The sequence below is a fragment of the Cololabis saira genome, chromosome 17 (assembly GCF_033807715.1).
Source record: "Cololabis saira isolate AMF1-May2022 chromosome 17, fColSai1.1, whole genome shotgun sequence".
Classification (NCBI taxonomy): domain Eukaryota; kingdom Metazoa; phylum Chordata; class Actinopteri; order Beloniformes; family Belonidae; genus Cololabis; species Cololabis saira.
In genome coordinates, this window is record NC_084603.1 from 9,211,422 (window position 1) to 9,239,066 (window position 27,645).

The 27,645-nt window shown below is 45.6% G+C and overlaps 1 protein-coding gene across 1 annotated transcript; it reads left to right on the forward strand.

Moving 5' to 3' along the window:
• Positions 1-27,130, forward strand: jag1b (jagged canonical Notch ligand 1b). Its single transcript, XM_061746190.1, has 26 exons — positions 1-327; positions 454-774; positions 7,130-7,181; positions 9,884-10,141; positions 10,574-10,634; positions 12,699-12,829; positions 12,939-13,058; positions 14,683-14,796; positions 14,876-14,989; positions 15,094-15,207; positions 15,640-15,686; positions 16,144-16,317; positions 16,775-16,925; positions 18,479-18,643; positions 18,750-18,863; positions 18,990-19,103; positions 19,223-19,336; positions 19,756-19,872; positions 20,631-20,658; positions 20,964-21,049; positions 21,666-21,779; positions 21,870-21,979; positions 23,588-23,827; positions 24,335-24,466; positions 24,693-24,834; positions 25,193-27,130. The coding sequence occupies exons 1-26, from the start codon at positions 271-273 to the stop codon at positions 25,666-25,668; spliced, it is 3,666 nt and encodes a 1,221-aa protein (XP_061602174.1). The 5' UTR covers positions 1-270; the 3' UTR covers positions 25,669-27,130.
• The last annotated feature ends 515 nt before the right edge of the window (positions 27,131-27,645 follow it).

Below are 27,645 nucleotides of genomic sequence, written 5' to 3' on the forward strand. Positions count from 1 at the left end.
AGCAAGCAAGCAAGCAAGCAGGCAGTGGGCTCGGCCGCCGCATGGCTACTACTGTGTAAACTTTCTTCAGCAACAAGTGGACAGACAGTGTGGGATAAAGGAGAGGAGCTGGGAGTGGGGAAGAGCTCTTCTATGAATCGTGACTCCGTGCTCCGCAGATCCAAGTGCTGTTCTCCACTCGTGCATGCGTAAACCAGAGGACAGCTCTGGTGCCGTGTGCCGGCCAGACGACTAGTGCAAGCCAAGTGGCGACAACAACAGTCCGGAGGCATGATTTTGAGACGGGGCTCAGCCGCGGCTGTCTTTCTGCTCTGCTGTCTGCTGAAGGTACGTGTTTAAATGTCATTTATATTTTTCAGTCTTGCCCATGCCCGTGCGCCCATGTGATTTTCGCAAGTCAAGTTCAAAGTTTTTTTTTTTCCTCTGCATTCACTGTCCTGTCTGTCCCAACAGGTGTCGGAGGGATCGGGACAATTCGAGTTGCAAATCTTATCGATGCACAGTAACGTGAACGGGGAGCTGCTGAGCAGCGTGTGCTGCGGCGGCGGCGGCGGCGCGCGGAGCGGCGCAGCGCGGCGGCCGTGCTCGCGGGACGAGTGCGATACTTTTTTTAAAGTTTGTCTGAAGGAATACCAGTCCAGGGTTTCCCCTGCGGGCCACTGCAGCTTCGGCATGGGATCTACGCCGGTCCTCGGAGGGAATACGTTTTCTTTCAAGAACGCTGTCAGGAATGACAAGTCCAGGATAGTTTTGCCCTTCAGCTTTGCCTGGCCGGTGAGTTTGGAGACTTAAAAAAAAACAAAAAAAAACAAGCAAACAAAAACACCCATTCCCTGACGCGCATCTCCAAAACAAAATAAAGAGAGAGACAGAGAGAGAGGGAGAGAGAGGGAGAAAAAAATGTCGGTTTGCAGGGCAGTTATGTGCAATTACTGCCTGTCAATCACACTTGCACCCTGAGAAAAAAAACAAAAGTGTCTAGAAAGCGCAACAAACAAAGACCAAATACTCCCACCGGTCTCTTCATGATCTAGTGATTTCCCAGCTGCTTGTATTTTCCTCTATCAGCCCCTAGACATTATTTTTTAATATTACTAAACTTGAGCTGCCAGAATTTGGCTTAAAGGTTCAATCTGTGATTTGAGAGAGGGGGGTGGGAAACGTTCAAATGAACTTTAAAAGTCATCATTTGGGCATTATCAGATTCAGACACCCACCAGTTTACCAAAAGATTAAATAAAATAAAATAAATAAATGAATACAAAGTGCTCCCAATGATTTGAAAGTAGGGGACCCCGTTGTGTTTTGCGCCCTGCCTGATCAGGTCCAACAGATTAAAAGTGAGATGAAACGTTTGCTGAGCCTCCCTCCCTTCAGCCGGTCCTGTTGCACCGAGCAGCCGCTCCAGAGTCAAAACCAACTTTCTGGTTTCTTTAAGTGTCAGCTCTTCCTCTTGGGGTAAATAAATGGGCCTGACAGGCCTGTGGGAGTGTTGGAGCTCCGTGAGAGAGATGATTTGCTATGCTGGAGCACATTTCTATGTAGTGAGAGAGAGAGAGAGGGAGAGAGGGAGGGAGGGGGGACTACACAGACTGACTGGCCCCACAGCTTGGCCCACAAACTCATCCACTGTGCCTGATGGCTAAGAGGTACACTGGGCTTGCATGTGTGTGTTCTGCAACATCAGAGCTATTTTTATCTCAATTGTGATGGAAGCTGTGCTATAATGACGGGCATTGTACACACTGATGGTCCAAATGAGTGTGAGAACGTGTCAGTCACAGTGTGTGTGTGCATGTTTTCTCTGTTAATTCCTCATGTAGTTATTTTTTTTTATAAGGTACATGTGAGGAAGTTAAGCATGGTATTTGATACTGTCTGTACTTTTCATGTGTGCTTCACTTTAACACTCACACCTTGCACCTTTTTTTCTTTTTTTAAAGAGAAAAAACAACAACAAAGGCTCCTGTTTATTTTTATACCATGGCAACAGAAAGTTGGCATGAACTCTCACACCTTAATTAATTTCATCTTAGCAGTTGAGAGTCTGTCCCATTTGGGCACGTGTTGAGAAACATAAAACCTGGTGTCATGTTGAGCTTGAACACTGTGTTGGCTTTACCTGTTTTATTTCTGACACTCTAGAAGTGATGGTTTCTTTTTTTTTCCAGGCTGAAACTATACTGGGACCTCCAAACTAGAGAGCTCAGGTAGCTAGTTTTAATTCAGCCTGATGCTGCCAAATAGTTGGGAGCAGCCAGACTAGGATTTGGGAAGGACCGGATCCTCTGATCCTTCACATCAAGTGCTTTACTTCAGTGCACATTAACAATTGTCAGGTTAGGTATGATATCACTCTTTGTCCTTTTCACCAGTTGATTGGTTGTTGTGGACAGATGGCAATGTGGTGCAATTGGGTTGTTGGGTACTCAGAGTTCATGAAGCCCCCCTCCTCCTCTTCTACCCTTCATCCTCTCTTGTGAGCTGCATGAAGTTGGCCTCTTGTCCAGGCAAAGGGCTTTGTTTAAGTCACGCTCGGTTGGACCCCAGGCATTTCATCGCTTTAACCTTGCCACCCACGGTAACTGCTGCACTTAATGAGGCTACACACATGCGCTAGGATCAGGTAGGGCAAGGGCCAGGCGTCCAGCTGAACCGAACAATGTCGGCCGGACGTCTTTGACAAAAGCAACACTGGTGTTTAAGGGACTAGTATGGGTCCGTGATGTCTGCTTTCACGCTTTTTTTCCACAGAGGAGTGAGACCCTGGCTCCATTGGCCCTCAGAGTGTATCAAGCGGGGACAATAGTGTGCCCTCGGTGACTACAGTGAGGATTACAGAGCATAATGGAGGCAGTGCAGCTGTAATGCCAGCTCAGGGCAAGCAACAGGAAGCAGTTGTCGTAGACTCAGCAGTGATGAAGTTGGCTCTCAGGCAGGCTATGACCTTGTCTCTTTGGCCACCTCAGCGTATTTGCCCACCTGTGAAAGGAAATAACCACCCCCACCAAAATTGGATCGATCCAACTGCTCTTGAGACTGAGCTCTTGTACTTTGTGAACTCACATTGCCAACTGGTTATTCATGAGCCGGTCCTTTCATCTCACATTTACCTCCGCTCCCACCTTATTCCTCTTAGTTATATCCAAATGAAACTGGATTTTTTTCTTCTTCACTTACCTTGATAAACAATTCCATTAATTCTCTAAAGCCTGGAGCCCGATTGATTTCTTGACTCGTCGGAGCCATCTGAGAACATAAATCAGGTGTGCCACAGTACAATAGTGAGCTCAGCACTTAAGTAGAAGTGCTGCTGGCTGCTGGAGAAGTAATGACATGTTTGGTTTATGTACTCTGCTCTGATGTGGCAGTTAAATGCAGATTACTGAAGTGAAAGACGTAAAGAAATGTGTCTTCTCTCTTTTTTCCTCCCTACCTCTCCCTGTTCTCGTCTTTTTGTCTAGTGTACTTGCAGTGCCTTGTCGATGTGACTCCACACAATAGTTTCCCATGCTTCACTGCTTATCATACTTGTTTTCAAGCTGCATAGAAGCATGGCATGCACTCTAAATACATTTAATTGGGATAACCTGTGCCTTGTTTTTGTTTCCCTTAATAGTTAGTGACCCTTGCACAAGACAGATTACTGCTTGTTTAGTTAAATGCTCAACATGGCTTTCATCCCTGGAGCTCGGGTTCATGTTTTGATCTTGTTTTGCCTTGTGATAAAACCTGTTTGTGGTGCCGGTTGCCTTGGTCGGGGTGAGATTCTGTCCAATCCTACTTAGCAGGTTATTTGGTAAGATGCTGGTTGTACAAGGGTCTTTCCCAAACTCTTCTTGGAATGGGAATCTCTGGAGAAACAATGCATTCCTTCCTTTCAGTGGCTTTGAAATTGATCACAAGAGTTGGCTCTTCATGAGTCAGAATGGGTTTAATGGCAAAAAAGGGTGCAATACTTCGCAGGCTGCGGTCTAGGTTGCAGATTGATACTATTGAAGCGATTGGCTCTGGAAAACCGATACTGAGGGTCAACATCTCTTTGACTAGACTGTTTACATATCCTCTGTGCTGAGTGAAGGCCTCGAGCAGTCTAATCTGCTGGGCCTCGCCTTCGTTTCAACCTTTGGCTCCAGCCCGTTATTCCATGAGACCTTGCTCTCCATTTTTATGTTGTTACATTTCCTAGCAATGGTACGGATGGCTCAGCTTTCAGTGGAGGACAGGATGAGAGTGTGTGTTAGGAAAATTCCCCTACTGAGAGGATTCAGTAGTGTTCTTTGGCAAGTAAGCGTGATTTGGACTGGAAGGATCTTTATCGCTTGTGTTGCTTGTCTGTTGGACAGTGTCTGCTTGGCCAAGAAAGATAAAAAGACATATGGCCACACTTATTGTGTGTGTATGTGGGTGTGCGTGTGTGTCAGTGTGTGTCAGAGAAAGCGAGAAAGGGAGTGTGTGTTCTCTGCAGTTCAAAGAGAAGTAGTGAGTCAGCTGGGAGCCTGGGAAAAGTGAACCTGGCAGTGGCCGAAGGTTCCAAGCTGATAAGCACTAAGGAGTTATGGAGTGTTTGTGGATGAGGAGTCAAGCAGTATCTCACCCTCTGCTAGCAGTTATTTTGTCCAAATGCAAACATCCCAATAATGGTGAGGCGACCCGATGGATCGAGCCATCCTGACATTTTGCTTAACACGAATTTGACGATGCAACAAAATAAAGAGCATGCCATGAATTCCAGATGAGCAGGGAGTTCGTACGGTTTCCATGTTTTCTTTTTCTTCTTGTTTTTTTGTCTGTTTGTTTGGTTTGATCGTGTTGATATTGCATTAATACGTTAACCAGTCTGGTTATAAAGATTACAGAGCAACAATCCTCCATGTCGAGGCAAGTTGAAATCATGAAAGACATGGGCGTGTCGTTGTGTTCCCGTAGATGTTTCGTTCAATCGTTAAGACCTAAAGTGACCTAAAACTTGGGTGCAGTGCAGTTTTTTACAATGGTAGGCAGTTTTTAAAAATAAAACAAACACACACATTATTTGACACTTATCTTTTTGACTTGCAACTTTGCAGTGTTTAGTGTGTGAAGTTTCATAGTGCGGCAGGTGAACCGGGCTTGTTTATGTTTGCAGTTGGCAGCGATCCATTGTCCTACTGTTCTTGGTGTAACTGCCAGTAAAATACTTTTGAAAAGCAAAAACAAAATGTTCAGATTGTACAGATCACTGGAGGGTGACTTGCTTTATACTTCTTCTTTTATTTATCTTTTTTATTGTCATATTTTAATCTACTGTAGCTCCTTGTGACTTCAATGATCTCGCAACCGAGTTCCTATTTTTTAGGATGAGGTCACTACTTGTTCTGCTCTGTTGTCACATGCGTGGGAGTTATTTTTGTAGGTCATCCCAAGCCCGGAGAGGTTTCAAGTTGAGCGGTTAAATCTATTGTGATGATGCGTTTCAGCGCAGTTGTTTAAGCTTGAAAATGAATCCTGTAATGGGACATGTGCTAAAACGCTAAAGCTCTGTTGCAGCTGTGTCAAGTATTGCAATGGGGAGGTGAACACCAAAGCATTAACATGATACTGTTTAATGCTTGAAGAGAAGCCAGCAGAGTTCTTACTGTTACAATAACTTGCTCTAGGTTGGAGCAACGCAGTAGCTGATTAGGTATCGTGTTGTCACTGACTCACTTGGTGGAGTTGTGTGAAGCGACTGCAACCAGTTGTGACTCGGAATATACAGTAAACCTTGTTGCTGATGAGCAAGGAATTTCAAATAATAGCGGCTCTGATTGCAGTGATATACTGCCGGGGACGGAGACAAATGTCTCCTGGAAAGATGGAAAGTTGAATGCCTGAGAAAACAAGGTGAACCAATGAAGACGGAGGGGAAAAAAAACGCTCCGAGAGTGACTCATACCCTTTTCTCTCTTTGTGTGGAAGGCGAGCAGGGGGTTTTCCTTCGAGCGGGTTTGTTTATAGTGAAGTCATCACAGCGGAGAGGGCCTTAGTGGCGCTGCAAAATTTCTGAAATGCCTCCACATGCAGCGCGGCAGGGAGTTGCGTGAATATGACGAGCGGCGTTTCTGCTGGGTGCCGCAGCAACTGCACTTGGGTTCCAGTTGCTCCCCGATGGTGTCTCGCGTGCTTGCGGATGCTTTTGCGGGTTCCCTCATGACTGCAGCTCAGGGCAGGGTGGATGTGTAAGCTGATATTGGTGTGAGCGCTACCGGCCCTGAATCAGACAAAGCGATTTTTGGGATTGCTGAAATCTAGACGGGCCCTTTTATAGTGAAGCCCTGATTCACTCGCTGTCTCCTTCTCCCCTTTTATATGGCCCATGGTTATTACACAGGCTTGATGTTTTTCTTCTTCTTTTTTGCTTTGAGGAGTATCCTGAAGCACCTCTGCCCAAACTGCCCTCAGAATCCGTGGCACGCTGTTTGAAGTTGATAAATTAGCATGAAATTAAAATCCCCCACACATGCTGCCAAACAAGACTGGCTGCTCTCAGAACACTGGAAATCATCCTCATCCTCTTCTTGCCGCATTTTATAAACATGTGGAAAAACAGTTTCTGGAGAGCAAGGTTACAGTAGTTGAAAATGAGACATAAATTATCCATTTAAAGTGAAGTGTCCTTTATTTATTTCTATATTCTGACCAATCCTAACTTTACCAGGGAGAGTCTGCTGGTTCTTGGTGCGTAAGACACCCTGCCGGCTCAGCCTTCACCACCCCAGGCTTATTCACTTTTAATAAGATAATTGCAGCCACTTCTACACACTCACAAGTTTCTGTTATACACTTTGTAAGTGAAATAATTGATTTGACAGATGAGATTGACAAGGTGAGCGGTAATGGGAGTCTGTTCCTGGGCCTCTTAAGGAATTAAGTATGGTACATTTTTCAATATATGTAATAGCATACCAACATGGTGTTTTTACTGGGGACAAGAAAGTGTGTGATATTTATAAATGTTGAAACATACGAGTCTCTTACCAGTTATGTTCCACGAGTGATACAAAACAAAAACTCCTCCTACTTTATGGGTGTCACATCAACGGTGTTATTTAGTAATGCTGTGACTCTGCTCTTTGCTTACACTCCTTGTGTCTTTTGTCTTCCTCAGAGGTCCTACACGTTGATAGTGGAGGCTTGGGACTTCAACAACGAAACCACTGGTGAGTATTTGAGTACTTCCCCCCCCCATCTGCGATCTTCATCTCGCTCTAGGGCTGGGCGATTTTGGACAAAAATAAAATCCCGATTTTTTTTTTTTCTCTGAAAACCCGATTTTCGATTTCAATTTTTTTTTTCGTAAAACTACAAAAGACAATGGAATAAATTGTTTCAAATATTTTATCTTTATTTTTAAAGAAAAATAGCAAACAAATTTCCCTATTGGGAATGAAGTGCAATTGAAAGATACTGTAAATCCTCCTTGAGTTTAGTAAAGTGACAACATTTACAATTTTATTGACCAAACAAAGATGACTAGACGAGCTCTGTCTGTAATGCAGCCAGCTGCAAAAAAGGAAAATCGATTTTCCGATTTTCCTTTTTTAACATCGATTTTGATTAATAAATCCGATTTAGATTTAAAATCGATTAATCGCACAGCCCTATCTCGCTCCCCTCTTCCTTTTCTATCTCCTCCTCTTCCTTGTAGCTGTGCTTGGGAGGAGTAATGTTGGAGGTCAAGGAAGGAAATTTCTCTTTCTGAGGCCCACACAAGGTCGGGGGGTTGGGGGGGGGGGCTGACAGATGCCTGTAGGGGAGAAGAGCTGTTGTTTTTTTGTTTAAATTTTCTTTTTTGATGAGGTGGGGTGGTGAAGTGGAGGAGGGGAGGTTCATGCCCCACCAGCCTATGAAAATGTTTTCATTTGGCCGATGACTGATGGCAGGTGCTGCCAGCCGGGGTCAGGGTCACGATGTCTCACTGTCATTGAGGCGTGAAACCCTTGAGTTCCTCCAGACCGAGCAGCCCGGACCCACAACCGGCCTGTAGTCATGCTGCTGGAGTCCCAGGTCTCCCAGGTGTACGGAGCCAGACTTTCAGTGTGAGACTCCAGGGGTCCGGGTGTTTTTTCTCCCACGATTGTGGGAATAACAGAGGTAACGTCTGAACTCTTAATTCTGGCTGCTTACAGGGACTCCTGCTGGTTTCTTGGTCGGGTTCTGGACACTGTGTGATGAGTCCAGATGAGGACAGGGTCTTATTCTGTTCACGTTTGCCTGTTCCAGCCCAACAAGATCTCTGTCTTTCCGCCGTATTTGCCGTTCCCCAGAGAACCATTAGGGCCGTGGTGTGAAAAGCTCACAGTATGTACACAGTGTTGGTTAAGCCTCTCTGAGCTCCATCAGGTTGGGTCACCGCTCTGTTAGCTTTAGATGTTGTTACTGTCCTAACTGAGATTTAAACAGGCCTATAATCACAATAAAAAGCTCGGCTTTAGGTAAATTGGGCAAGCAAGCGCTGTCATTTTCAGATTCCCACCCCTTTTAAGGTGTTTGAGAAACTTTCAGAAAAATGTGAGTTTGTATTTTGTCTTTAAACCATTCATAAGAAGGCCATGCTTAAGAATCAAATGCATTTTTATGAGCTGGGTTTGATTTACGGTCAGCTGCAGGCCCGGCAGCAGGTCGCAGAGGGCTGTTACTCCTGACGCTGCCGGCCAGCGGTCGCTAGAGAAATGCCGCACGGCTCCACTCTAGATGCTGTGCTGCTGCGAAATATTACTGGGCACTGTGATTTCTCAACGCTGCCACAACCCCCATACGCGCCACAACATGGTAAATAAATGACTCCCCCCCTGCACTGCATTGCATCACTACGGAGAGAAGCGATTCGCCATGCGGTCACTCACCTCTGCCCGTGTGTGAGCAACAGTAAATAATGACTCTGGCATATTTTTTCATTCTCTCCCAGGTGGAAGATTTAGACACGAAGTAGCGAGTGCTACACGGGCACGCGAATGAGCCCGGCTAATGTGTGGGGGCTTGTAAGTAGACAGTGTAGTGTCTAAAGATCAGCCTGAGCTTGTTTGCTCAGTTTCGAGTGTGTTTGCTCTGTGTGTGAAGCTCATTAGAGCCCTTGGCTCTCGGGGCAGTCGCTGCCCATTTGACAGAGCAGTGACCTCTTTGTGTTTGACGAGAAAATAAGTCTGGTCCCGGGTCTAAGTCTGTGTGCATTTTACAATCACAACATCATCAGTGCTTAACATTTAAGTTGCAGATGTCTAAGTGTGCAGAAGTGTAAACTTCAACACTATTTTGACTGCTTAAAAAAAAACAAAAAACAAATGCATATGAAAAGGCAGGAAAGAAGTGCTGATGGTATGCTGGCAGGCCTCCCAGCAGTGACTGCGGCATCGGTGTCCTCACACTGTAATTTATGGCGACTGCGGTTCTTTCCTCGCCTGAGCAGAATCAGAGAGCAGCATCAGAGTCCAGTATTATCCTCAGGCTGTAAAGCTTCGAATCAGAAACCAACAGGAGGAAAGAGAGGGGGGGGGGGGTTGGTCAGGGAGCGTGAGAAAAAAAGCAGTTAAATGTGCTCATTACAGGCATCCTTTTCCTTTTTTTTCTGCATTTCCTCCTTGTACTTTTCTTCCTCTCCAGCTAACATAGTTGCCTTAATTACATATAATCTGCTATCTCAGAGATCATCTGCAATTTGTGTCAGGATTTCTTGTGGGTGTATTTTTGGGTTCCCAATTTATGATCAAGAAGACATTGCAACACCCAAAACTGTAATGTCAGGGCGCTGCGCCCCGCTATTCTCTCAAACATCTGAACTCCAACTTGGGTTAAGTTGACGGGGTAAAATATAGGATTGAAATACATTTAACGGTGAATTTGATTGTGTCCACTCATGTTTTAGGTGCTGATGGGAAGTTGATAGAGAAGGCCTCTCACTCGGGCATGATCAACCCCAGCCCACAGTGGCAGAAGCTGATCCACAACGGCCCCTTCGCCAAGTTTGAGTACCAAATCAGGGTCACCTGTGACGAGCACTACTACGGATTCGGCTGCAACAAGTTTTGTCGGCCACGGGACGAGTTTTTTGGGCATTACACATGTGACTACAATGGAAATAAAACGTGCCTGGAAGGCTGGTCCGGACCTGACTGCAACACAGGTAAGCCCTGCTGACGTGGCAGACATCAATTTACGAGGAAATGCAGATGGAGACGGCAGCATTAGACGGTTGGATTAGCGTTTCATTGCAAACTTGTCTGCAGAAGCTATCCAGCCATGCTGTAATGTGTGATTCATGCTGATGCATGGTCTGTTGTACCATCTGCAATGAATTAATCTTTGTTTCTGAGATCTTGCTGCATTTTCTTTGCATCTCGTTTCATTTTTATTTTTTTTCCTCTAGTCTTTCATAAACTGAGCCGTACAATAGCCGACTTCTGATTTTACATTACTAGTCAGGCATGGTTGTGTTTACTTACACTGTACATGCAGACATGTCAAAGGCTACATTACAAATATAATCCCAAAGTGTCAAAGTAAGTTTGAATCTGTTTATCTTGCAGTAAACCTGATCTTGTTTTTCCTCCTGCAGCTATTTGTCGACAGGGCTGCAGCACTGAACACGGGTCGTGTAAGGAGCCAGGTGGATGCAAGTAAGTGGGCGGGGCTGATTAGTAGGAGTTGTCAGTGTTTCACCACACACGGGTCAGAGAGTAGCGTGAGAATTTGTCGCGACCATGTCCTGTCATGACTCTAATCTTCCGCTGTGGCAGTTTTTCTCTTTCTTTTTTTTTATGGCCAGTACAGGAGCTTTAACAAGGATGTAGGATGAGCTGTTTGTAAATCTTTTTGTGTCGGTTTGGTGTGGAGCTGCCTAATGGAGAAAAGGAGAGGCCATACTCCCGAGATATAGTGCTGAGAGTGCAACCAACCTTCTAATGAGGCGAGCGTTATCAGCCAAATCATGTGCAACATTTAGATGAGCTTTTAAGTGTATTGTTTATGTACTAGCTAATGGCTTCCTAAAGCTGTTTAGGCACACAGCCAGAGGAAAAGCAAGGCATAGATGGTATCAGAGCATTGTGTGGCCTTTTTAATACCTGTATCTTGTCGTCATCCTGTAAGAGCGACTTTCACTGAGTCTCTCCACAGTTCAGGCCCTTGATGCTTTCCTAGTTGTGTGTTTGGCCATAAATCGGGTGCATTAATGGTCGGGTTTGTTCATTCTGTTCAGCAGTTTTGTTGTTGTTCCCATGCTTTGACTTCATCAGGTTTTCTTGTAAGAGCTTGTTATGTGGCCACTGGCAGAACAAGGGAGACGTAGTTGTCTCTTTACAGGTGTGGCACCATTTAAAACTCTGCCTTTAACTCTTATTAACCAAACTCTCCAAACAAGCTCTTCTACTATTGAAGTTGCTGGGACGTTTCCCATCATTGGGTTGTCACCGCATGTTTAAAAACAAAGCAACTTTGGCTGCAGGCAAAATCACGTACCCTGTCGCTTGATGTCGGCAGCTGCCCAGATAATGACTTTCTTTAGAGGCCAACTGCTGTCTTAAGCTTTCGGATGAGACAATCCATTTTCCCTGTTGGTAATGGTTTAACGACAGTCAACCTGTGGGCTGTGGAGACAAAAAGTTTTTTCAGAAGCGTTCATATCCTCCCGGGCATGAGCAGTGCTGCATGATTTACTGACACATTCCCCAGTAATTTTGTTGCGTAAAAACTGCAAATGACGTGAGATCCAGCTGCTGATGTCTCCTCCGCGTCTCACGGAGGCGATTGGCACATTTTTCTTTTTCTTTTTTTGAAGGTATCTTTAATCATAGACTGATGGTTACTTAAGCACCACGTTTATTTTTACAGTCCATCCGTTTCTGGAGGCTAATCAGTGCGCCGCTCCCCCAGAGGGACAGCGTGTTTCCTGCCACTAAAAGCTCCACACCAGCAACTGTATCGCTGCTTTGCCACCTCCAAAGAGCAGCCCTTATCGGCCCGGCCAGGATCGCTGTCTTAATTACGGAGCCGAGGAAGAAAAGGGGCAGTGTTATCGGCGTAATTGTGGTCCCGGACCCTTCGTGGTCGGCAAGCAGTTTTCTTCTGGTCCCTCCTGGTACGCGGGCCTGACGACTGACTCATGGGAACGAGGATGAGCAGCAGTGTAACAGCTGAGAGCGGGGCTGAGCTCTGCGCTCCAAGGGAGCGTTGTCACTGCCAAGCCACAGCCATAATATGTCGTTAAAGGGATCGTCTGGCCGCATGCTGATGTTAGCCATGCTAAAGATCCCATCGGAGCTATAATTTCGTGTTTATTTTCTGTTCAGTAAAATGCAAAATACTTTTTTTTTTCTTTTTTTTCTTTTCTTTCCTTGTGCCCAAGTATTGTTAAAAAGCTGTTGCATAAACACGCTGCTGCTTAAAATTCATTTGTGGTCTTTAAAGCTACAGCCGAGCCGTGGTGGCGTGATTGCTGCCTCCTTGTTTCATTCGTGCGGCTCCAGGCTGCAAACGCTGATGTGTAGGTCATTAAGCTCAGATTATCGCTTAATTGCTTGTGAAAGAATCTGGAATAATTGGAAGATTAAGATATTAACATTTTCAGAAAGCACAGGGATTATGCTGCTTTTGCTGTGATTGTTGTGAACTTTGCTGGGGTTGTTGTGCTTGCATTAAGGCTGCTTTTTCGGACTGACGGTGTGATTTTGTGTGCATTGCAGGTGTTTATACGGCTGGCAGGGACAGTACTGCGACAAGTGCATCCCCCACCCCGGCTGCGTTCACGGCACCTGCGTGGAGCCGTGGCAGTGCCTCTGCGACACCAACTGGGGCGGCCACCTTTGTGATAAAGGTTCATTGTCCTTCCTATTTTTCAAGTTGCTGTTGCCATGGGAGCAAAACAATGTCCAAAAACAAAAAAAAATGACATCTCTGTGAAATCCCGCCCTTCCCTCCGTCAGACCTGAACTACTGCGGCACTCACCAGCCATGCCTGAACGGAGGGACGTGCAGCAACACGGGACCTGACAAGTACCAGTGTACCTGCGCTGAGGGTTACTCTGGAGCCAACTGTGACAGAGGTGAGTGCCGCTGATGCTGCGTACCATCACATTCAGCTGTGTTTTACTGCTATGCATAAGAGGTCCAACCACTATGAGCCAGTCATGCTGTCGGTTAACTTTACTGCACTTTAAGTACATTTTGGGTTTTAACCGGCAGCGGTGCTTGAAGCTGAACTTGATTGCAGCTGGCAGCAAACGTTGGTTCGGCTGATTTGGAGTTAAACTGCCTCTAGACAGGGAGTATGCTGAAGTTGGCTCCTGATTCACACCTTCCATTTGGGCGCTGAACCAGAAGCTACAGATTGAAGGCCAAATTAAACGTCAAAGTATGCAATGATTTGGCGTGAATCTTTGGACTCGGCACAGTCTATGTTTTTTTTTTTCCTATTTCATAGCTTCATGGCATAGTAAAAGGAAATTTAGTTTTCATTTTGTTAAGCTGAAATTTATACAGGTGAGTTTTAATAAAACGGGCTATTGACTATTGGTGATGTTAATTTACTTTAAGGATACAGCAATTGTGATTAAGCTCACCTTTTGGCTGCAGGTCAAACCACAGCAGCTAATGACACTTCAAAGTGGTTTAAGATGTCATGTGACTTTCTTATGTCACATCGGGGGTTAAACACTGGTTTAAACTCTAAAACCTCAGCTGAACTAGTGACTTGTACTCCTGCTTAAATTCTTGAGCACCTCCAGGATTCCCTGTAATCTCTGTTTAATTTCAAGTGCACGGGAATCTGGAGTGAAAGCAGGAGCTTTGTTAGGTCGGTAACTGTGTTTGCCGTTACTATTGGTGGGAATGCCCTGGGCTCACCGAGTCTGCAGACAAAAGGTCAGAGGTGCATTGAGTTTGTAATCAGAGGAGGTGGTAACTTGAGTGTAAGTGCCCCTCCTCAATGTCAGGTAATCCACCAGTTTGATCTCTAGAGGCCAGGCATCCTTTAGCTTCTTGAGACTGATGGGTGTGGAGCTACGGCTCGGCTTAAACCAACCCTTACCATGAAGATGCTTTTTTTTTCTTCCTTTCCTCATTAAATCTGAGTCTTCCAAGGTGCTGACAGCTTAACTGCAGAGATGTCAGGGAACCGTGCCCTTCGTAACAAGAGGTCCGCCGACCAGCAGATATGTCAGACTGTCGTAACATACAGGCCCCTGGATGCAGCGCTGCATCTTTTTTTTCCCTTTTTCTCCCCCCCAGCATACCGAGAGGCGTCCACTGATCACCTACAGCTGCTTAATTATTCCCCGAGTGAATCATTCATTGTTGATTCATTAGGGACGCGCTCATCCCTAACTGGCCCATAAAGGCCAAACTGCCGGGCTGCGGCTGCCCCTCTCTCCCGCCGCTCTCTCATCATGTGCCGCCTCTCAGAAAAAGAATGGCGGGGAGTCAGAGGGAAGTCACGGTGCATTGGTCAGGTCAACATAGCATGAAAGATGATTTACTGATGGTGTGGTCTGCCGGGGCGGCTAATGAGAGTGAGATAGGAGGATAGGAGCAAAGAGCAACTGGTCAGAAGAGTTGGGTTTTCCGGGGATGAGAGTTGGAGGCTTCGCATCAGATTTTTGCTTTATTCACAGTAGCCAGAACAACCGCAAAATAACGGTCATAAATACTTTTTTTTTTCTCTGTCTTAAGCGGAACACGCTTGCCTTTCCAATCCGTGCGCTAATGGAGGGATTTGCTCAGAAACCAGTCAAGGATACGAGTGTCGGTGTTCCCCGGGCTGGAGGGGGCCCTCCTGCACCATCGGTGAGCCTGAGCTCCATCTGCACCGTCCACCTGCAGGAAACATCCATCCACTTAACCACATCGCCCTTTTCTCCCACAGATGTTGACGACTGCGCTCCGAACCCCTGTAATCACGGGGGTACCTGCCAGGACCTGGTTAACGGCTACAAGTGCCACTGTCCATCACAGTGGACGGGGAAGACGTGTCTCATAGGTGAGGGGTCAGGTCCTCCGTTCGGCCCCTCATGTCTGCCAGCTGCACAGCTGCACGCCTGCAGGCCACTGACCTCTCCTTCCCTCTTCTTCCCTCTCATCCAGATGCAAACGAATGTGATAGCAAGCCCTGTGTCAATGCCAACACATGCCGCAACCTGATTGGTGCATACTTCTGCGAGTGCCTGCCCGGTTGGGAGGGGCAGGACTGTGACATCAGTGAGTGTAATGCCGTCGGTTGCACCTGTGGAGCAGGACACTTGTCCAAACTCCTGCCTTATTTCTGCTCAGTCAATACCTACATTAAATAAAAGCAGCAAATACAGAGGTGCAAAAGCAAACCAGTGGTGCCCCTGCAGTGTCAATTGGTCTGTCGTACGATTATTAGACTTGTGTGAGTGGCCAAGGCCGCGGTGATTAGAGGTGGCTCAAAACAATTGCAGCTCGAGTTTCACTTGGCAGCAGACGGGATTGCTCAATAGTCTTTTCTGCAACAGCCACATTATCCAGCTCTCACGCTGCATTCTCGAGCTCCGGCAATGTTTTTAAAGGCCTCTAGCATGGGAAATATAAAGCACAGACTTGTTTTCAAAGACAGACCACTTAGTCAAGCTGTTCAGGATTAATCCTCCGATTTGTTTTCCCATGTAGATGAAAATGACTGCAAGGACCAGTGCCAGAATGGAGGAACTTGCAAGGTAGGTGATGGGTCAAAAATAGAATCTAACTTTATCGTGTATCGTGCTTTGTTTGCCAGCTTGTTTGTTTGTTTTATTGTGTCTCTTTGTCAATGCCAGAGCCATTTACAGTGGTTATATAAATAGCTGCTGTAAAGCGTTCTCTCCAAACCAGCAGTGGAATTGTTGTGGAATTCCTCTGAAATCAAATCTGAGAAAAGTGGGTTCACAGGGTTTTTCTCAGGGAAGGACACACAAGCTTCTTGACCACAGTAGATTGAATTACCATAAACATTATTGTGTTGAGCCGTTGCCAGGAAAATGTGTTGAAATAATTGCAGAGCTGTGATAATACCCCCCTCCGGCCCTCCTCGTTTTTGTTCCCTGGTTTGACAGTTATTGTTTGGACTCCACCCTTCTGAAGAAGTTCATCAAACGGTGTTTGGATGAGGCTGATCCCAGTTTGTCTCTTTTTCAGGACCTAGTGAACGGCTACCGTTGCGCGTGCCCCCCTGGCTTCGCCGGCGAACACTGCGAGCGGGACATCGACGAGTGCGCCAGCTCGCCCTGCCTGAACGGCGGCCGTTGCCAGGACGACGTGAACGGCTTCCAGTGCCTGTGTCTGACTGGCTTCTCAGGAAATTTCTGCCAGGTAAGACGGGCCTTTGCGCCCAGTTGATTTACCATGTGGGCGTCCTCCCTGCTATAGTTTAGCATCTTAATCCTTTCTGCTGGGACTGCTGTGTCTTAGGGTTTGTTGTAAAGTTTTCCTGCCCCACCCCATTAAATGGCTGTTGTTCCACAGTCCTCCTTTTTTTTTTTTTTTTTTTTTTTTTTAAATGGAGTGCTTTGTTGAAGTTGCTCCTGGCTACAGTGGGATACATTCCTCAGCGCTGAAGCCCAGACATGGAGGACGGCTCCTATATCTCTGCCTTGTTTTTCCCCCCGTCCTTTCAGCGTTGTGTGTGTGTGTGTGTGTGTGTGTGTGTGTTGTTTCCTGGCAAGACCTGCAGGGAGGATGCTGTGGGTTTTCTTGCTCTGTTTTCTGTTGCAGAAACTATGTCAGCTCTCAGGTTCACCGCTCTCTGTTCAATACCTTTCTTCCCCAGCTGGATATTGATTACTGCTTGCCCAACCCGTGTCAGAATGGAGCGCCCTGCTTCAACCGGGCCACAGATTACCACTGCGCTTGCCCGGAGGACTACGAGGGCAAGAACTGCTCCCACCTGAAAGACCACTGCCGCACCACCTCATGCAAAGGTACACGTCCTCCCGACTACAGGCTCTTTCCAGGAGACTTCTGAAACATGATCTGCTCCAGTTAAACGCAGCATAAGGCCAGAGTTTCACCATTTGCCTGAGCACTTTCCCCGCATTTTCTCAAGAGGGCAATACCTTTTATTTTAGTTTCATGCAATGAAACTTCTTGGCCAAGGTGAGCAGGGCTGATCACTGCCCCCCCGCTCCTTTTAGCAGAGCTTTTCCAATGATCCTTCTCTCTCTCAAATTCCCTGAAAATCTGGCAAAAGGCTGATGGCGCCGTGTGTGTTCTTGGTAATGACTTGGTGGGTTACCTCTTCTTTTCCCCCTCAATGAATATGCACATTTTTCTGTGTCTTTCCCCCTCTCTCTCTTTCTCTGTGTGTGCGTGTGTCTGTGTGTGTGTGTGTGTGTGTGTGTGTGTAATTGAGTGAGTGGACCAACCACAGAGTCAGATGGGCGGTGAGATTCTCTCTGTTCTTGGCAAGAATTAAGTGATTACAGGGGAGCAAATTTGGCCAGTGCATCTAACCTGATCAGACGGGGGGAAACGAGGGGATTTCAGTGCACAGCGGAGGAACAAAACCATTTGAAATTGCTTATGAAAGCATAACGGCTTATCTCTGTTTTCCTTGTTTCCCTACAGTGCGACACTCATGATTAAATATATATATATATATATATATATATATATATATATATATATATATATATATATATATATATATATATATATATATATATATATTTTCCTTGTTTTATCATTGCTTTGCACTAGGGCTGGGGATCGATTCAAATATCAAGATTTGATTCCAATTCTTGAGATTCAGAATCGATTATCACGCTTTGATTCGATCCGATATTGATTTGGGTTACTGTTAATAAAACAGTTTTTTCAGCTGTTGCATGAATTATATGACTGTAGTTATGCAACATATTACTACTAGTATTATATTGAGATTCAGCAGCAAGTATTGGCAGATAATGATGCTGTAAGGACCAATCACCTCCCAGAATGCTGATAGAACTCTTTCAGAAACATCGTGTGGAGCAGAATTATCAATCAATCGATCCAGGGCAGCAAACAGAGGACGAAAGAAATCGCTTTTATTTTTTCCCCCATTTATGAGAATTTGGTTTTTAACATTTATGCAAATGTAACCCCAAGACAGGATATAAAGCAAAGAAATATAGACAATTTATGCAATTATAACTGAAAACTTTAATGTTTTCATACCTTTAAACATATTTAAAGGCAAAAACATGGCACCAGTTATTCTCGTGTCCAACAAAATATTCCTTTTTTGGGCATAAACAAAAAAAATAACCAAAAGTTGTAATGAAATGATGGAAAAAAAAAACTTTTTTTTTTTTTTTTTTAAATCGATATGAATCGATTTTTAGGAATTAATATGAGAATCGATTTAAAATCGGATAATCGATCTTTTCAACACAGGCCTACTTTGCACTGTTTACTTTATGTTTTGACATAAACAAATAACCCTTTATGACTGGCTTGGATATAATGTTCAGTGTGACTCTCCTCTCTGCAGTGATTGACAGCTGCACAGTCGCCGTGGCGTCCAACAGCACACCAGGAGGAGAGCGCTACATTTCTTCAAACGTGTGTGGACCGCACGGCCGCTGTCGGAGCCAAGCCGGGGGCCAGTTCAGCTGCGAGTGCAAGGAGGGCTTCAGAGGAACCTACTGCCATGAAAGTAAGGCCCCAGGGTCACCTCGCACATCCAGCTGCCGCGTCAGCCCGCCCTCTCCATCCGCATCACCCGCCTCACCATCTCACCTTATCTCTCACCACACATTCAGACATCAACGACTGCGAGAGCAACCCGTGCCGCAACGGAGGAACCTGCATCGACAAAGTCAGCGTGTACCAGTGCATCTGCGGAGACGGCTGGGAGGGCGACCACTGTGAAATCAGTGAGTAGGACTCCTCGTTCTGTGACCTAGAAACAAACCCACACTTCCCCTCGTGCCCAGTGAGTGCTTGATGGTGTAATTGATATGCTGCACATAAATCACTTTCCTCGCATCCAATGTCTCCAGACATAGACGACTGCAGCACCAACCCGTGTCATAACGGAGGGACGTGTCGAGACCTGGTGACTGATTTCTTCTGCGAGTGTAAAAATGGCTGGAAGGGAAAGACCTGCCACTCCCGTAAGAGCCTCGCCTGTTTCTTTTTGTCTTCACACCCATGCAGGCTTATGGTATGTGCTTATGGCTGTATTCACGTATATGTGACCCGAGAAACCTCATGGTTTCAATGTTTTCTCCAGGCGAAAGTCAGTGTGATGAAGCCACGTGCAACAATGGAGGCACCTGCCACGATGAGGGTGACACTTTCCAGTGCAAGTGTTCCCCGGGATGGGAGGGAACGACGTGCAACATAGGTGAGCAACACGGTCGCAGTGGTCGGATCTCGAACTGCATGCAGAAAGAGGATCGCTGTGTGGAAGAGCTCCATCTGGTCCTGGATATTAATCAGATCTGTCACATCTGTGAGGTCTATAAACAGTTCTTATCCCTTCACTCTGTCGGCGCTTCCCCCTCTCTCTCATCTCCCTCCTTGCCCATTTCTCCCTCTCTCGTGAGTGCTGACAGATATCTGCTTAAAATCCCTGATTACGTTGACAGCGCACATCAAAGTTGTGGAATGAACAAACCCAACCAAATAGAGCAAAGCCGGTGTTCGCCTCGTGTGACTGGTTTTTAGGTGCATGTTTAAACCGACTATCGTGTTTTTAATGTCGCGAAAAGCTCATTGACAGTTTTTTTTTTTTTTTTTTCCATTTCCTTTCTCATCTCTTAGCCAAAAACTCCAGTTGTCTTCCCAACCCATGTGAGAATGGAGGTACCTGCGTGGTGACGGGAGACTCGTTCACCTGCGTCTGCAAGGAAGGCTGGGAGGGCCCCACATGCACGCAGAGTAAGTGGAATTCAGAAATATGCACAGTTGGTTGAATTAACTGAGGATGAATTTCGTCAGTGCAAAGGTGAAGTGCTGCATCAGATTAAAACGGACTCCCTCCCATCATCTTTAGATCTGTAACCTTTTATTTTTTTTAAATAATCTCTTCCCTCTATGACTGCTGCCGGCCATAAGAGGAGGAGGAGGAGGAGGAGGTGAAGGAGGAGGGAGAAAGGGGCTTGGGAAAGTGGAGCCAGATGTTCCTCCCTCTTCCTTCAAGTCCAACACACACACACATAAATGCACAGCCCTCTCTCCCCTCTCATTCTCATTGCATTCCTGTCCAAACAGTGACATGTCTGCTTGTTCTACAAGCCTCCTCCATTTCCCTGACTTTCCCGGGATCCCTGCCCTGTTTGCATGTACTCCAATACAGAAATTCCTCTTGTAACTATTGCATGTGAGGGAGAAACGGCAGGGGTGGGAACCCTGGGTGCGGAGGTGTACATCCACGACGGCACAGGGGACCCGGGGCTCATTTTTTAAGGGCGAGAGTCGACCTTGGTGCTAATAAGGCGGAGTAATCAGGCGGCGCGGAGTCCCGGCCTCGCCAGCGCACCACACCTCTGCTCACACAAGCTCAGGCGTGTTTTTGCTGTCATGTGTAGCAAACACTCCTACAATAGGGAGGGGAGAAAGAACAATACACTCACTACTTTTCATCTGTCTCTCCCTCCCTTTCCTTTTTTTTTGTTGTTTTTTTTTTTCTTTCTCAGATACCAACGACTGCAGTCCCCACCCATGGTAAGTGGAAGCTAAACATTTCCTGTAGATTGTACATGTAAACAAGCTGCTCTTCACCTGCATGCTTTGGTTCTGTCGGGATCAGACACACGCCCTCTGTCGCCTGTCCGTCACCCACAGCTTGCAATCTCTCATCCCGTTCATAGACTCACGTGTGACTCTTTCCCAACACATGGACTGTTCTTACATAAACTGGAGCATGCTTTTCTGGGGAAATTATTTGGAATGATGACTCTATTGTCTTTGAGAAACTGCGGTTGTGTTGAAATTCCAACCTTTTTTTTTTTTGAATTTTCTCCCTGCAGCTACAACAGTGGAACCTGCGTTGATGGGGATAACTGGTACCGCTGCGAGTGCGCCCCAGGCTTCGCCGGCCCAGACTGCCGCATCAGTGAGTATTAACCCCTGCCTCCAGCTCCTCCCCGATCCTCGTTTTTGAGCCGGTCACTTGGACCGTACCCAGGCTGCGGGACCATCGCCGTCCCTCCTTCCCAAATGGAAGGTCTAGTCGGCCAATTATCTGCGCGTTGGGCTTCGCGCCAGGCTGAGCCATTTCGGTGTCACTCCACCGGGCAATGCTGTTGTCCCTGGGGTAAACCAGCTTAGCAGGCCAGCAGCTAATCAGCCATGCTCTCTGACACTGATTACACAGATTGTTTTCCCTCTTAAAGGCTTTCAGATGGCCACATTCTTTCCCATTGCAAACCCTTTGTTCTGCTAAGTCCGGCCTTTAGCTCCTGCATACCTGCTAATGACGCTGCCTTTTTATGAAAAGCTGCAAGGGGCAAAAAAAATAAAAAGGTCTGAGGCTGATTTAAAGCACTTCTGCTTGTTTTTTATTAACTTGCATCCGCGCACAGTTCAGATGACACATGATCTCAGTGAATGCAGCTATTGAATTAGATTTGCGGGCTGATTTGCTTTACCCAATATTCAGATTCTGTCTGGTTGCACTCTTTGTTCCACTAAGAAGCAATTTTCTATCTGCCTTTCCTCCTCCCTGACAGATATTAACGAGTGCCAGTCCTCTCCATGCGCCGCGGGCTCCACCTGTGTGGACGAGATCAACGGATATCGCTGCCTGTGTCCGCCAGACATGACCGGACCCCACTGCCAAGAAAGTACGTTGTCGCCAGATGAGAAAAGAAAAGAAATCTACACAAAAATTTTATGTTGTTTACATGTTTCCAACATCATTCTTTTCTACACAGTGACAAGAAAGCACTGCTTAGTTAATGGACACGTCACAACCGATGGAACCAAATGGGATGAAGACTGCAACATGTGTCAATGCTCCAATGGGAAAGTCGTGTGCACAAAGGTACGTCTGAGCAAACTCCTCTAAATGTAAAGCAAGTTTATGTCTGTAGTAGGAATGGGCGATATTTTACCGTTCACGACATACCGTCCAAAAAAAATTCTCCACGGTAAGAATTTGTCATCTCGCGATAAAAACGATAAATTACGTTTTTGTGTAAAACCGGATTTATGGTTCTGCGTTAAATCCACGCACAACGTGAAGGAAGGAAGGAAGGAAGGAAGGAAGGAAGGAAGGAAGGAAGGAAGGAAGGAAGGAAGGAAGGAAGGAAGGAAGGAAGGAAGGAAGGAAGGAAGGAAGGAAGGAAGGAAGGAAGGAAGGAAGGAAGGAAGGAAGGAAGGAAGGAAGGAAGGAAGGAAGGAAGGAAGGAAGGAAGGAAGGAAGGAAGGAAGGAAGGAAGGAAGGAAGGAAGGAAGGAAGGAAGGAAGGAAGGAAGGAAGGAAGGAAGGAAGGAAGGAAGATCTGAGAGCGAGGAGCTTGAGTCATTACAGTTTTGCAAAACAGGTGTACTCATTTAATTGGTTTTTATCAATTTAATTCAATTTGGTGTAGTTTAGTAGCATTTAGTATTCTTTTAGAGCAGTGTTTTGGGGGCTCCAAAGACTGATTGTGGTGATAGATTTATAGTTACAAAGGTGGAATTGAATTGGTATTTTTTTTATCGTCATCTTTATCTTTATCGTAAATGCATGAAATTATCGTGATACATTTTTTAGTCCATACCGCCCATCCCTAGTCTGTAGCACCATTCAACACCGAGGTTTTCAGATGTAGGTTGGCTGCAGGGGTGAAGTGTTTTTATATGGAGTCTGGACAGCTGTGAAGTGCATGATGTCAGTGTTTACTAATGAGAGGTTCGGCTGCGGAGGTCCCTGGGCTAAAATGATTATCAGCTCAAAGGCTGTATTTGTGATGGGGACTTGTTCTTCACTGCAATTAGGGCCATATTGAGGGCCGTGTGTGTGGTTGTGTGAGTGTGTGTGTGTGTGTGTTGGGGTGGAGTTGGTTTGGTGTAGAGTCAGATTCTATACTGAGGTGATACAGTTTTTGAAAAGAAATACAATGGCACTGTTAGGAGATGGTGTCAGATGGCGTTTCAGAATATCCCACTGCAGCACTGGGTGAACTGAAGACTGGCTGTCTGATTTCACAGTAGCGTCTTAAAGTCTTGCTATTGTGCTCATTTCACCACAAGATGAACAAAGGTGCCTCACCGATACGGCTCATGGGGTGAAAATGATATTTGCTGCCGTTTTCTACAGAGCTCGATACTCACATGCTTTTGCAAAGAGCGTCATCGGTTTCAGGCATCGTCTGTACCTGCAACACCCCAAATGTTAAAACTTTCAAAAGCCATGAAATGTCTGGAGAGCATTCTGTTTGCCTGCTGCATGCGTGCCATTTTTTTTTTTTTTTTTTTTTTTGTGCTCTGGGGACCAGCAGCGTCTGGGGATAACTGGTGCCGCTTTGTTAGGCTCCGTGTAAAATTTCCGTCGCTGTTAAGAAACAAGAGTCTGGCCTGAGGTGGTAAACTGAATAACTTCAGCTGCACGGCGCTAAAAATTCAAGTAAATCCGTGACATGTCAATACTGTGACATTTTTCTTTCCAGATGTGGTGCGGGCCGGGATCTTGCAAACTGGGTGCAAAAGGGCGAGGCGGGTGTCCGCTGGGCCAGAGCTGCAACGCTCTCAGAGAGGGCCACTGCTTCGTGAAGCCCTGCGTCGAGGTTGGAGAGTGCTGGCACGCCAACCCCCCCCAGCCTCCCATCAAATGCCACTCCAGCGCCTATTACCAAGACAACAGCTGCGCCAACATCACCTTCACCTTCAACAAGGACAAGATGCGACCAGTGAGTTACTAGGGATCATCTTACAACCTTCCCTCCTGCGTGTGTGTGTGTGTGTGTGTAAGAGCATGATTTTAGCAGGGTTTGCACCAGAAAAGGCTGCTGAAGACATAGATCATGTATTGAAATGTAATCCGTGAAGACAAATTGTGGGGGCATGTCTCTTCTCCCTGTCTTTGGTCGTCTGAAAACTATCTTTTATGTTCCTGAGAACTCCAGCCAACTTTAATCCAACCACAGAGCAGGATTCATTTCAGGATAATATAGGTTTTAGTTAAACAAGACCACTGGCGACTCTGTCACCGAAGGGGATGATGATTTGCCAGTTGCCTAAAAGCATGATGGCAAACGGTGACAAGCACATGAGCTTGTGGTCTTAAATCTAAGTGGGAGTGGATGTCAGCCAGAGATGTTGAACCCACTGCCAAGAGGCAAACCCAGCGCTGGACTTTTAGTATCAATTACCCTCCTCCCTCCATACGTTAACAAAAGTCCCTTCCTTGTGTGCAGGGCTTGACTGTAGAAGGAGTATGTGAGCAGCTGAGGAACTTGGACGTAGTTAAGAATTTCTCCTTGGAGCATTCAGTGTCTATAACCTGTGACCCGTCGTTCTCTGCCAGCAACGAGATCCACGTCAGCATTGTAAGTACCTCCTCCCACTCCCAGTTTATTTTGTGAGCATGCACTAATACAGAAACACATGACGGACTCAGATTTGTAGCCTGCAGCGTGCATTCCTATCACATAGAGATGTCCTATTGGGATATTTGATGCATTTGGGTTTTTTTTATGCCATCACATGGCAACAAAGTACAAGTGATATCTTGCTGACAAAATGGAATTTAAAGCTCAGTTTCTTTGCATCTAGTCTACTGAAGACCACCGCTTGGATCACAGTCCTATTAAAGAGATCACAGACAAGATCATTGACCTGGTCAGCAAACGGAACGGGAACAACACCATCATCTCGGCCATCGTCGAAGTGCGTGTGCCAAGACCCAGCAAAACTGGTATGGATCAAATCTTTTTTCTTTTTTTAAACTTTACAGACTTGAACGCACTTGCATGGGAAGAAATAGAGTGGGAGGATTTCTTGTTTTTAAAGATCAGATGAGATAGAGCCAAGCCCTGAAAATGACAGCAAAGCTGAGTACCAAAGAAAAATGTGTCCATGAAGAAATAATTATTTCATCACTCTCTTACACGAAACACACCGCCCAGTCTCGAGGCAGGTCAGGTTCTACGGGCAAAAGCTTTGAGATGATTTAGTGCGCTACGTGCAGAAATGCAATTTACGTTGGGAGTACGTGTGGGATTCTTGTAAAACTCGAGCGTCTTCTTGACGTCTGATTTTTCCTCCGTCCTCAGACTACCTGGTCCCCCTCCTGAGCTCCATCTTCATCGTCATCTGGGTCCTCGTGCTGGTCTCCATTTTGCTGTGGTGCATGCGACGAAGGCGGAAACAGAGCAACCACAACGGGGCGCCGGCAACGGGCTCCGAGGACAACACCACCAACAATGTGCGGGAGCAGCTAAACCAGATCAAGAACCCTATAGAAAAGCACGTGGGCCTCACTGTGGCCATTAAAGACTACGAAAATAAGAACTCAATGATTGCCAAAATAAGGACAAATCATCCTGAGGGGGATGAGGACGACAAGGAGAGGCACTTACAGAAAGGCCGCTTTGCCAAACAGCCAGCATACACACTGGTGGAGAGGGATGAGAAGGCGCCCGTCTCCAATCCCAATTCAACATCCAAGCACCCTAACTGGACTAATAAACAGGACAACAGAGTCTTGGAGACGGCAAACAGCATAAACAGGATGGACTACATTGTATAGCAGACAGCTGTGTTGCTGTGCAACCAAGCCTTATGCCTTCACACCCAGGTGGTGGGTGGAACCGGGGAGCCTTGGCATGTGTAGTTAGTAAATGGTCATGTCATTTGTGACCCCACAGTATTTTCAGATATTCCCCGTGTTAATTTAAGTTTTGACAAGCTGGCTTACACTGGCAGTGACAGTTGCTTTGGTTGGCTGGAAAAACAAGGCACTGGTCTACATTTCACTGTAGAACAATTTGCAAAAGTGTCCTCGTGTGCATTTCATTCCCCTCCCCACCTTTTTTTTTTTTTCTTCAATTTTCCTCAATTCAGTGTGTGCATGGAGGGAGCTTCTGGTGTAATTGTTGTACAATGACTAAAACAACCCGACGTGTTCGACACTAGAGCTAATTATTTTTAGTTTGTGTTTGCATTCCTTCTAGTTCTGTTTGGAGAAGGTGCCTTTTCAGCTTTAGACTTCAGCAACTGTCAAACGAGAGAAAAGATCCACTTTATTATTTATTTTTTATTTTGTGGGGGAGGGGAGGGAGAAGAAAGGGTTCAATGTCAGCAGTTGCTGCCAATATGAAGAATTTATGTGACAATTTAGAACATGTAGATATGTACATTTTTTTTTTTATTAATCATTGTGTATATTTGATTTATTAACTTAATAATCAAGAGCCTTAAGATATCATTCCTTTTATTTATGTTATGTCTAGTTTGAAGGTTTTGATAGCTGCAGAAGCCTACCATTTCTTTCATCGGCTTTTTTTTTCCTCCCCAAAGAGTTCAATAAAATCCAAATTTCAAAGAACTTAAGACAAAGGATGGGCACTTTGGGCCTGACAAATGTTTTTTTTTTTTTTTTTTTTTCTCTTCCACTCACACATTTGACATTTCAGCATTTGTTGCTAAGACCTTTTTAATTGAAGACAAGTTGAGGTTATGACAACAAAATATCACAGCTGCTGCAAGGGTTAGACATGGTGGCAGACATATTGCTTGCCACTAATGGATAAATACTTAAGGGAACAAAAAAATTCTTCAGCAGCTTCAGTTTAACCCGTTGATTTATTTCGAAGGCTGTCGCCAACTTGCGAGGCAAGTCGCATCAATGACACGCCAGAAATTCCCATCTGCTTTAGTCAGCGTAATATCATAAGCTAGACCAGGAGTACTTGAACAGTAGGGGGGCAATGGGAACACTGTAGGAGCTGATAATACACTGCCTTGCTCTGCTAGTCTGCTTCGTTTCTGTGCACATTTTTCTCTAAAAAAACAAAACAAAAAAAGAGGCTCTTAAGACACATTTTCTCTCATTTGTTAACCCTTTTGAGATCGTGGCAACATTTTGTCCCTTTTTTTTTTGACTTTTTGTGTTATGAACTTGATAATTATGTGTTGATCTGGCAATATATTTTTGAAAGTCATATTTATTAAATATTTTGTATGAAAAGAGAATTAAAGTCCGTCTTTCTTCCGGAGAGCGAGTGAAGCGTCTGTCTGTGATGCATCAGGGCAAACATGTCGGAGCACATGAAAGCGTTCTCATGCAGCTGGCGTGGGAACTGGAGCTGGAGAGACATCATAGACTCCAGTGAGGTCCTTGTTCAAATATGTTTACTTGTAATTGTGTTGTAGCTATCCACCCGTGCATTAACTTGATCCCGGAGACAAAAATACCCTTGCGCCTTATGATCTGCAGACATTTTCCTTGTTAGTCTGGTTTAAGCAGCGAGCTTCCCTTAAAACTTGTAAAACTAGAAGCTTGGAGAAGCATACATTGTGGAGCTGAATCAAATTGAATCCCTCTCTTTCCTTAAGAGTTTGTTTGACAAGATTAAAGCTGAGCCATGGGATTAGCATCACCTATTAAGATTGACCCTAAAACATCATTAGACTAATCTGTCATATTGTCTCAAAAAGACTAGAATTACGGTTGCTTATAGGACAGACTTCAAGCCAATCATTTTGCAATCACGCTATGCTTTTA